Below are 12,279 nucleotides of genomic sequence, written 5' to 3' on the forward strand. Positions count from 1 at the left end.
GTTGGCAGCTTGACCCTTAGGGAATAGCTCAGAGTGCACACCCCTTGTCAGGCTTGTGCCCAAACATGCTCCTGACCTGATGCACCACCCTTGTGCTTGGACATTGTGGACTGAAAACTGCTGTTTGGTCTCTGAGTTGTAAGCATAACATCCAGCTATTATTATCAGCAGTGATCTTTGAGAGACGTGAAAGTTGGGGCAATTTTACACAGAATTTGTTGCTCACTGTACAAATTTTTAGGTCTATCATGAAAATGCAGATGCGGTTGTGAAGTAGCCTGTGGAACATTATAAAGATAGCAGGACAACTGGAAGCAGTACAGAAGAGCACAGGAACACAAGAAGGAGAGAGAGGTCAAATTCTAATTATTCATGACTGGGAGGAATCAGACATTTTTCTTGATGATGGACATTTCTGCATTTTAAATTCATTTTAGGTTTTCAAATCATAAACTGAAAAGTTGCTTTTACCAGTGTAAATCTGGACTTAAGTAGGATTAAAATGCAGTAACCATGAAAGAAACAAGTACGGCGTCCTGAATGTATTAGAGAATATTAGTCTGTCTTTTTTTGCATTTTCTAAAATTTTGAATCACATTTAAAAATCCATTAAAAAACAGTTTCTATCTATTTAATCTTCTAAATTATGTACATTTATAAAAGGTTCTCTAAGATTTATACAGTGCAAAGGCTTGTTTCCACCTTAATGATTTTTAAAACAAATCTTGTTTTGTTGTGTATACCTGCCCTAAAATGCCTCTGAAAATTGAAAATAATATAAAAGGAAGGAGAGCCATCTGCCAGAAAGCCCTAAAGGCAAACTTCTCAGACTAGCAAAGCAAAGTACATGCATTCAGCTGCTTTAAACCATACAGTATGTACAGGCAATATTTTAAGCTGGAGTACATATGCTGGCTGTAGCACTGATACATTATCACCGACTGCCATAAACAGAAACAACATCCACTTACGTTCTGAAACAATAAACAGTATTAAATGTTTCTGCACTGTGACAACTTGATTTAGTCGCCATTATTGTTGGGGTTAATTGACTTCCTCCTTCATACACTGGGAAAAAAAATGAACAGCTCATTATGAGGTTCTGCCACAGGTTTAAATAACATTTAAAAGTTCTCCAAGTTCAGTTTTTCTTACATCGCAAAGCAGATTTTCTTTTAGGAACTTTTTAAAAAAAAAAACTAACAAACTGGAATTCATCCAAGAAACTGTTATCATATATGAAACCATAAGTAAATAAAAAATAACCTTTAGCTTTTCTTTTACAGACAAATGTGCCTTTTTTTTCAAAATGTCTTTGACATTTTGTTTATATATAATAAACAAAATATCCCACTCAGTGAGGTCATTTGTCTCATCAATTGCAGACAAAATCGAAGTGATCTTGTTGAGCTAATCTGAGCTTTCAAAGCAGAAATATGGTGGAAAAATCAATAACTGGCAAATCTTTCAACCGTGCATACACCAAACACCCACATACCCCAAGTGTGCAAACTAGCATTTTTCAACTATTTGGCATTCTCATGTGTGGTAGTCAAATTTACCTTTTGCATTTTAACATCCATGTTTTTGATTTTAGAGTTCTTTCCTTTTGCAGCCTTGCCTCTCATAAGATAAACTCACATCCATTTGTCAAGTTTGTCTGACTTTTAGTTCTTAGACCAAGTGGGTCAAAAGTCATATCCTATACTTTCAGATTGAATAATGCTGTATATGTTTGAGCATTGCATTTTCAGTTCTACATTAAAATCATGTGTGCAGCAAAACCAAACCTCTTTCACAGCTAGGAGCCCTTGCAATTTTTATGGAAATTTGGTAAGACTGTTTTACATATTTCATTACGGTGTTTAAAATTATAACTGTTTCACTGTGTAAACAGTTACTCAGTCATTAAGCATCCGTTTTCACTGCTTCTACCAACTGTATACCATTCCTGCACAAGGAAAGATACAAAAAAATTGAAACTGGCTGCCGTTATCACAAATCATCAAACTTTGTCAGCTAATACTAAACATGAAAGTGTAACATTTGGTTTATAAAATCAAACTTGCTGGACAGCATTTCATAAATGAAACCAGTTTTACTGTATTTTTGGCATCTTTGGAACATAGTATTTTTTTCCCAGTTCAACTGAATTTTGTTGATTTAATTTAGTGCTATTTCACAGTAATAGTCATGTCTTTCTAGTGCTTTATGTTAGTAAAGATCATGCAGCATTAGAGAATCTCACTTCATCCCCTGTGAGCAAGCCCTCGGCTATTATACCACAAGTAAGCCTGGCCTTTGAGAACAAAGTGCTCTATTGGGATAATATGGTCTTCTTAAGCATATAATGGGGCCTGCTAATTCAGAATTTTGTATATGAAATAAAGGATTTTGAATTAATTTCTGGATTTAACATGGAGCCAGTGATATGGGGAGATATGATCTCTTACTCGTCCCCGTTAATGCTGAAGTGAACGAAACTGAAGGCTTTTCTGAGACAGTGGGCTAAGAATTAACAAGAATAGTCTTGCCTACAAGAAAAAAAATGCATGAACTAATTTTTTTCTTGTAGGCCAGACTTTTTTTGATGTTTGAGGACAAACATCTTGAAACTACTGCCTCACCTGAAACAGTCACATCACCAACAGGTTCGTCTCAGTTCACAAATTCTTTTTGAGAAGTCACCATAACTTGACTAAAGCTGAGGTAGGCAGCAGAGAGACTCTCCAGAGTGATCTGCATGATTGAAGCATGGTGATGTCAGTCCCTGTGGAAGACAAAGCAGGATGAGCTCGGTGTTATTGGCTTTGGCTTCTCTCAATTCAGTCGAATGTCAAAATATTAAAGGTCAAATCTGAGAGATGGAAATATTATGAAAAGGTCTAAAGCATGCTCTGAGTTTTTATCACCAGTCTCTTGGGACTGAACATTTGACAGTACGGTGACACTGCACGGCTGAAATTAAGTAGCATTATTTGGAGTCACAGTTTACCATTTTGGCTCAATTAAACCCATTATAGCTAGACAGTGTATCAGAATAAGCAAGTCTAAGAAATAATGGCGATAATGAAATAATTCCCACTAATATACTGTCCCTTTATATACTAATGCATCAGTCTGAATCATAGCCAAATATCCCTGTTGTATCCAGTGCTACGTTGTTGTTCATTCCCTCAGCGGTGAGAATATGTTTTGTTATTTCATTATACAGAATTGGTTTTCTATTCAGAAGGCTCAGCTATTTGCTGCTCCACTTACCCTGACAGTAACAAAGTGAAACTTTAATCTCCCCTCAGTGTCAACAGCAGCTGATAGCAATTACGGAGAAAGCCTGGATACTGAAGTGGTGCGTTTGACTCAAAGAGTTGACCCACATCCCTCACTGAAAATTTAACTGAGTCCTCTTCATGTTTGAAGCCGCTGTCCAAGCCCAAATTTCTTTTCTGGCCCTAAATTGAATTAAGGAGCTACGCCACTGAAGCAGTTACACAATTGTCTGGATCTGTGCAGATTTCAGCATGCAAATCAAAACATTATAGATATTGTTTTTCTTCACATCCTAGTCCCATACTAAGTGGCCATTTTATAGTTAAACAATGCAAATTAGATGTTGTAATTTTGTGTAAATTTAATCTGCATGAAGCTGGAGCAGAAAACTGCAGGCATTATCTCTGCCTGAATGTAGTGAGCACACTGCTGTTTTACCCACTGACACTTAGGTGTAATGCAGCCTTTGCTGTGCTGCAGTCAACACACAAAGCTCCTGCTGTGTAAGAGTGAGGAGCTGTTGCACTGCAAGCTTTGCTTTCTCTGACAAAGAGCGAAACAATGGTGGAGCCCACTGTTCGTCGAGTACAAAAGCAGACTTCGAAGTGTTCAGTCTTTTCAGGCGTGCAATTATTATGACTGTTTAAGTTTACGTTAACACTAGAACTGTTCGATCTTCATTATGTTGCTTAACACAAGTTAAAATTGAGCATGCTTTTTGTAAATGTGCTGAAAAATATCAGCTAATCAGATGAGGAATTTAACGTTGTTTCATTTTGCAACAATCCTGCTATGGAGAGCTGTATGTCTGTCATGAGGAACCAAAAGACAAAGTACACAATATGTCCTTACAAATGTCACTTAGCCAATATAGAGTAAATGCTTTAAGAGCAAAAAAATGTTTTTTAATTACTCAATTCCTTACACCCGATCTCTTGAATTTGAATTTATTTATTTAAAAGGGACAGTGCAGTTAAACATAGTTCAAGTGCAAGACATGAGACTGATGTACCGCACATAGGTTTATAGCTACTGCTAATTTTCAACAATTGTCCCTTGTTGGGCTTACAATCTAAATAAATACATATTACAATAAAACATACATTTTCATAAAACCAAATTACATCATAAATCCAATTACAATTGATAGACAATAATTTAAAATAAAATTAAAATCATCAGATAAAATGACTACAACTTTGGTTTCCCTTTAACCACACTTTAACCTTCAATGTAAAGGATCTAATGTCTGTAATCAGTTTGATATCGGTTGGAAGTGTGTTCCACAGATGGCAAGCCTTTATAGAAAAAGCTGACTGACCGAATGTAGATCTGCGATATAATATCTTGCAGTTGCCGTTCACCTTACTCCTAGTAACACGATTACTGTCTTGTCTCTGAATGTATCTATTGAGACACTCTGGGGCCATCCTATTTATACATTTAAAAACTAATTTAAGATAACACCAATGATTAAAACTCTTAAAACTAAGTAAGTTATATTTCTGTAAAATGTGACAATGATGCCACCAAACCGATTTTTTATCCATTATTTTTAAGGTTTGATTATATAAGGATACCACAGGCTGATTTGCAGATGGTGCTGCTTGGGTCCAAACTGTCGTACAATATGAAAAATGCGAAAATATCATAGAATGCATAAATAACTGAGCTGCTGAAGTGGGTATATAGTGCCGAATTAACTTAAAACAATTCAGATTAGCCTTGACCGTCTTAGAAATCTTCTTTACATGCTTGTCAAATTTAAGATGTGAATCTAAAATTATTCCTAAAAACTTAAAATCTTTGACCTCCTTTATTTCTTCGTTCCCTAGGTTGATTTTAAAATCATCAGATGAATTTTGTTTCCTAATCGAAAAACACATAGAAACTGTTTTTTTAAAATTCAGTACAAGATGACTTTGTTCCAGCCATTTTTGGACACCATTTAGATGTACCGTTAAGGTGTCTGCTGCTTCACCAGGTGACTTAGCTGGTACGTGTATAACTGCATCATCTGCATAAAGTTGGCAGTTGGCTTTTGGGCAGCTGGTAGGCAACTCATTTATAAACAAACTAAATAGCAATGGGCCAAGAACAGATCCTTGGGGAATACCTTGATCTAAATAGTGTCACATTGTCACTGATACTTGTTCTGTTCTGTGCTGCCTTTCCTGGAGCACTTCCTACCTCCAGCTTTCCACATAGGCACATGTAAGGCATATATTCAAAATCCCTGAAGAGAGAGTTACTACCAAATTTAAATTAGTACATATAGAAAAAAAAAACAATCTTCTGTTGACTGTAGTAGTCTAGACTAAAAAGATTTGGTTTGTAACTAAATATTTATAGGCAGTGATACACTGCAAAATGCATAGTGTGTATCCCCGAGGCCTCAAACATTAGACATTTGGAGAGCATTTTTCTTTTCATTTTCCAGTTTTTACATTTAAAATCTTCTTTAAAAAAATATACCTATGTTTACCAGCTAGAGCTTTTCCCCTGCCTTTAGTTACACATTACTGCACATCTTGATGCCCTACCACTGCTGCTAAAGCTGTTCTGTGGAATAATCTAAAATCATTGTCAGGACTGTGTATCACATGTGTGTGCGCACTTGTGTGCTATTATGTGTAGGAACAAGATAAACTAAACTCAAACAGAAGTCAAATTGAAGTACTCCATAATGGTACCACAGCAAAAAACTCCACAGTGTATCTGGAACTGATGATCAAAATGTTGCTATTTCAATTACAGATTTTTTTGTTGTTTTATAAATGATATGTAATATGAAAAATACTTATTTTCTACTAGATTAATTATGCTATTGACTTTGTAGTCTATTATATGTCTGCACTCATACCATAGATCACAAAAATCGAGCTCATGCAATGTTGAAAGTCAGCATTCTTCAGATAGAAAATTAGAATGCCAAGTAGTACAGCTAAACTATGTCTTTCCATCTATTTTTTCCATATGCAGCATGATTGAAACAGATGCTCTGCATTTGGGCCACACTGCGGGTTGCAAGGATCTGTCAGGTGTCTGAATTACAGATGCAAATATAGTCAGCTACTTTGCATGCCAGCATCATTTGCTCAGAAAAATACTGCACCTACACCTCGGGTCCCAATATTATCATCATTAAGTTGCTCCTCATCTCAACAGGATGCTCAACAAAGCAAACAGTTGAGATAAATATGGCACCACACAGTCACTAAAAGGTCTTAAATGATGCTGGAAAACATAAAGGGAGGAAACACCAATTTTCTCTGCCAGATTATAATTTTAGCGTAGCACTTAGGATCTGAGGTAATGTTAGGATGTTTGAAAATGTTGCTATCCAAAGTCTTGACCTAAATAGGTAAGAGTCTAAATTCTAAATCAAGTAATTTAGGATAAGATGCCTATCTGCAGGTGTAGTCCAACTAAATATCTAAGCCTAAAATTGTTATTTACATACATATTTATATAATATGTCATGTGTTTTTTGTTTTGCAATGAATTCTAGAGGACTGACATTCAACTCAATAGTAAGTGCAGTTTCTGCAGGCAGACTTTCTTTTTATAGTCAGATTACCATGTGTCGCTGGGATGTGAATCACACTGAAATCATTAAGTTCTATCACATTCACAGCTAGTTTTCCCACTGCTTTCACAAACTCAGGTGCTTAATGCTAAGAGCACAAGTTCATGTTAATAACGGAAATTGTTAAAAAATCCTGGTCAAGATGAAAACCTTTACACATCTTTGTTAGCGACAAGCAACAAGCCAGTAAAACAGAAACTGACAGATTGTCAGAGTGACATGGTGTGACAGAAATCTGCTATTTCTGGTCTCTGAATGTACCAGTTAATAGTCACAACAATTAAACAGCTTTGCACTCTGCAGAGTTCTCGGGAGAGAACACGTTGGGTGTCAAAGCTGAGAAAGTCACATGCCAAGCAAGCAAGCATGCTTATTCACTTGTGATTTATTTCCTTCTTCAAATAACAATGCACCTAAAATGCACCTTTGTTCATTTCAGATGCAAGGTAAATAATGAGATTCTTTAGATCTTAATCCATTCATCGTGGTGTGCATACTTATGAGCTTTCCCATATTCAGCAGGCCACCCAGGATGTATTTTGTCGATATAATTTGAACAAACCCTTGATGTTTTTGATGTAGTGCAGGTTCATGTTACTGGTTCAGAGGGTTTCTATTTTTCCTCCATTTGTCTGTCCATCTACTTGTCTATCTGGGAGATGTTATATGAGTTGGAGCAAGAAAAGGAAATATGAAATTAATTGGTTTGTTATTTCAATAACAAATAAACAACATAACTACCCCTACACAGATGAGGGTTAATTTTACTGAACTGTTTTCTTATTTAAAAGGAAAAGTAACTGCAGTATAATAATAATAATGACTGTTTCCAAGGAGACTTTTGTGTCGTTTTTTATCCCTACATAAGTTTGATCATTAATATATTATGGTTGATAAAGTAAGCTTTCAAAGATTCCAGTCTATGAATGCACTCTGTTCCATTATAACATATTCCATTATTTCATGTTTTCCCTCACAAGTGCTTGCTCAGGGAATCATTTTAAAGTACTAGTACAAAAGCGAAGTACCTCGTTGAGTCTGGCCTCTAACCTATCCTCAAGAATAGATTTCAAACCGAGCTAAGGTATCTTAGACATGCATGGATAAGGCTGCTGTAGATGGGACTGAAAAGACCACAAACAAATGCCATGTACCAACATGTATTTTTGGCCTGCTGTGTTTCTTTTGACAGCTTAAAAGAAACCAACCCTCTTCACCTCAGATTTGGCCTCAGATGAGCGTCACATATTCAAAGTTTTTGTGTTTTTTTTATTTTGCAATACAAAAATGTACACCTGCCATCGCTTTAGAAAGTATTCAGTATTGTTTTAACAATTTTAAGTCTATAATATTGGATTTTTTCCCTTCTCTGTCAGTTCAGACTTAAGAACCCATGATAAAAGTAACCAGCGTTGCAGCAGTTACAGCTTACACTAGCAGTCTGCTTGGGTAAGTCTCTACAGGCTTTGCAAACCTGGATTTGGACAGTTCATCCCATTCCTCCTGGCAGAGCCTGTGAAAGCTTCAGAGAACTGCTGTCTTCAGGTCTCCCTACAGATGTTCTGTGAAGTTAAAGTTTATACTTTGGCCGGGCCATTCACAAATAGTCATGACTTCCCTAAAGCCACTGCACAGTTATCTTACCTTCTTTTTGTTTGCTGTTGCAATGTAGTTGGTTGCATTTTTATTCCCCCCACTTCTGACCAGTTTTTGTTTTTCTGCTGTTGAGAAGGATTCAAGAAGGTGATATTGCCTCTACCATGTTTCACTCATTATCCAACCTGAAACATGAACACAAATAAATTAGGAAATAAAGGAAAATCTAAAATAAAACAGTGCAACATAAGCTAATGGTCATAGTAGTATAATTAAAGCAGAAAAGAGAACAAAAATACCAAAGCTAATTGTCATAGAGGTCACGATGTGTTCTGATTATGCAGGTAAGCAGGTTGATAAACTGCCAATTTTTAGCTCCCAAAGGATTTATCTTTAGTTTAGTTCAGCGTGTGAAGTTTTTACAAAATTTTGACTGAACTTAAAAGAGGACCTGCTCAGGAGATAGAACAAGTCATCTACTAATTGGAAGTTTAACAGGTTGATTCCTGGCTGACCAGTTTTGCATGATCACATTTCAAGGCAAGGGGTGCATGGCACATACTATCCCAATAGCTAAGGCATTTTCAAACATAAATCATAATGCATACTTACTAGTTTCACCTTTCAGATTCTTCTTACTAACTACACATGAACATGCCGTACCTATGTTTTTTTGTTTGTTTGTTTGTTTGTTTTTTGTTTGTCGAATATGTATTTGTATTTACAATGCCAAGGTTGATCTGCAGCCACTGGTGAGTGGAGACGAGTTCTTCGTTTTTATTGATATACTGTAATGTAAAGAAGGGCGTTAGGCCACTCTGGTGTTCATCATGTTGGGAGGACATTGCCTTTAAGTCAGATGTTTTCATTTCAAGGGTTATCTGTGTGTGCGTGCGCCTACAGGTCTGTCAGTGATAATGAAATGCTGCATGTGGCAAAAAAGTATCTGGAGGGAAACAGTGCTGTTTTCATTAGGCTCATGTTTCACTGAGTGCACCTTCTCCTCATTTTGTTCAGAGACACAAAAACATGACGACAGATCCTCATCAAAAAGGCACACTGTGTATCAGTACCAGGAAACACCTCTGCCGTCTGTCTGTTTTGTTCAGTGTGACCCATAGGGATGAAAAATTCCATTTACACAAACACAGTTTATCTATCACAACAACTGACATGGTGAAATCCCTGAAAACAGCCTCTTCTGTTGAGAAACACAACACCAGCTAAGAGTAAGTCTTATATAAAATTATGGTCACTCAAGAAAAGCTTCTTGCTTTAGCTCACCTATATGTTTTATTTATTTATTTTTGTGTGTATTGTTTTTCTTGGTGCACACATCAGTGAAATCTTTGATCGAGTTGGAGCAGAAAAATTAGCATCTTGCACATCTAATGCTTATAAAACCTTATACACTGTACCCCATATACAATACTTCAGTTATTTATTTTTATATCATTTTCTATCATGCTTAGCTGTAGAAGCTAGAGCCAAGCATGGACATTCTGTGGTACACAAATATACCAGCAAGTGACCCATGCTGAAATGTGTGACATACTTGTGATCTCAATTTATATACTGGCCAGCCTACGGTAGCATAAGGGAGTAGTGATGCTGGGTATTATAAATGGATCAGCAGGGTGTTGTTTGATAACTGTCTAAAGAGAAATAGCTCAAATCGAATAACTTGAATCTCAGCTCCAATTGGTAATGGAAAAAAATGGTGTATTGGTGCTTCAATTTCAATGACTACATGAAGACATTCACAAAATCGGGCTACTATCATAAGGATGCATGACAAACAAAATGATTTGTGCCAGACTACTATATCTAGAAAGTTGCATCGACATATTGAGCCGCGATCGTGGCTCAAGAGTTGGGCGTTCGTCTTGTAATCGGAAGGTTGCCGGTTCGAGCCCCGGCTCCGACAGTCTCGGTCGTTTTGTCTTTGGGCAAGACACTTCACCCGTTGCCTACTGGTGGTGGTCAGAGGGCCCGGTGGCGCCAGTGTCCGGCAGCCTCGCCTCTGTCAGTGCGCCCCAGCGCAGCTGTGGCTACAATGTAGCTTGCCATCACCAGTGTGTGAATGTGTGTGTGAATGGGTGGATGATTGTGTATAGTGTAAAGCGCTTTGGGGTCCTTAGGACCAAGTAAAGCACTATACAAATACAGACCATTTACCATTTTTATTCAGAACATTGCTGTTACATTGAGACCAAGATCAAGTGGCTGATATGACTTGAGTTTTCACACATTTGTATCGATTCCTCGTTTTAAATGAGTGGCTGTGCAATGATTCTACTTAGCACTGAATGGTTCAGGCTACAATATATTCCTGTTCTGCTGAAGGTCTGTTTACTGTCCCTTAGTCAAAACTAAAAGTGGATAAGCAGTATTCAGTTTTTATGTACAATAAACTTGTCTATAAACTCTAGGGCAAGTGCCCTTTATTAAATTAAATTGTTTATTCTTTAAATATGTCACTTTACTTTTATTGTGTTTTTTTTATTGTACTCTTTTTAAATCCTATCTGTGTCTGCTATTACTGTATAGCTTTGAGCTTCTTTTATATCTTGTCCTAATGCCTTTTATGTCTTATGTAAAGCACTTTGATTCCCTTGTAGTTGAAAAGCACACACAAGTAAGTGTGCATTGCTTTGCCTTGATACTGTTCACTTCAATCCCACAACTCCTTTGACTAGAAGCTCCTTCAAGCTTATTTTATTATTATTTCTTTTTGTGCAGATACCCCAGGTGAGCTATGCCTCCACAGCTCCAGAGCTAAGTGACAACACCCGCTATGACTTCTTCTCCCGAGTGGTGCCTCCTGATACCTACCAGGCCCAGGCCATGGTAGATATTGTGAAGTATATGCGCTGGAACTATGTTTCCACAGTGGCCTCAGAGGGGAACTATGGAGAGAGCGGTGTTGATGCTTTCATTCAGAAGTCTCGGGAGGATGGTGAGTACACTTGGCCTTGTACATCATTACTGCATAACTTGCACACCAATGTGGGAAGGTGTCACCTATTTGAGCTTGCTGCACTGATGAATGATATATCTCAGTAACACCGCTAGCAAAAGTCAGCCACTGAGGTCAAATGTTAGATTTCATCCCAGAACTTGCATATGCAGAGGTCTACTTGAATACCACAGAGTACATCTGTTTGTTGTTACCATGCATATAATTATGATATGAATGGCTTTGAAGCACCATTCAGTTTTACAAGAGTGATGCTATAGAGACAATATCAGTCATATGTAGAAGTTGCTAATTAACATCTAGAATATACACCTAACAATGCACCCATACACAATGCCAATCACAGTAATCTACACTAAAGTTTATTAAAGCCAAACAACTCTGTAAAATATTTCATACCCACACAGATTTTTAATTCAATTCCATTTTATTTATATAGCACCAAATCACATCAACAGCTGCCTCAAGGTGCTTTACATTGTAAGGTAACTGTAGTTCCTGGAATGACCACTTGGGGTTGTCTTCAACAGCAGTTTATTCCTTATAGAGTCCAATGTAAAATGGCTTACCTTAAAAAGTATAGGTACAGCTTAATAGAAAGAGCTTATTTCTCCATACGTGAGAACTTCACAGGGTGTCAGTTTCTTAGTCAAATGTTTTAGGTCTCAAGGTTAAGTTTCATTTATGTTGGCTGCCTTTTGGAACATTTTTAATGCAATTACTTAAATATGTGGCCATGTTATGCCCATCCGATCTATTTCGCAGTCCACCCTTTTGTCACTTTTGGCTTCTAACATATCAAAATGGAGAAGGCCATAAAGTTAAAGTAGAGGATTCAGAATTA

At 37.0% G+C, this 12,279-nt stretch overlaps 1 protein-coding gene across 2 annotated transcripts in view; it reads left to right on the forward strand.

The window, feature by feature from the left end:
• Positions 1-12,279, forward strand: part of LOC146387576 (metabotropic glutamate receptor 4-like) — a 189,203-nt gene that overhangs the window by 96,268 nt on the left and 80,656 nt on the right. For both annotated transcript variants that reach the window (XM_084929278.1, XM_084929280.1), the window contains exon 3: positions 11,198-11,414. In XM_084929278.1, the coding sequence (XP_084785404.1) occupies positions 11,198-11,414 (217 nt within the window). The remainder of the gene's footprint in view (positions 1-11,197; positions 11,415-12,279) is intronic.

This window comes from Perissodus microlepis, chromosome 5 (assembly GCF_051167445.1).
Source record: "Perissodus microlepis isolate ML-2025 ecotype Zambia chromosome 5, ASM5116744v1, whole genome shotgun sequence".
NCBI classification, from domain to species: Eukaryota; Metazoa; Chordata; class Actinopteri; order Cichliformes; family Cichlidae; genus Perissodus; species Perissodus microlepis.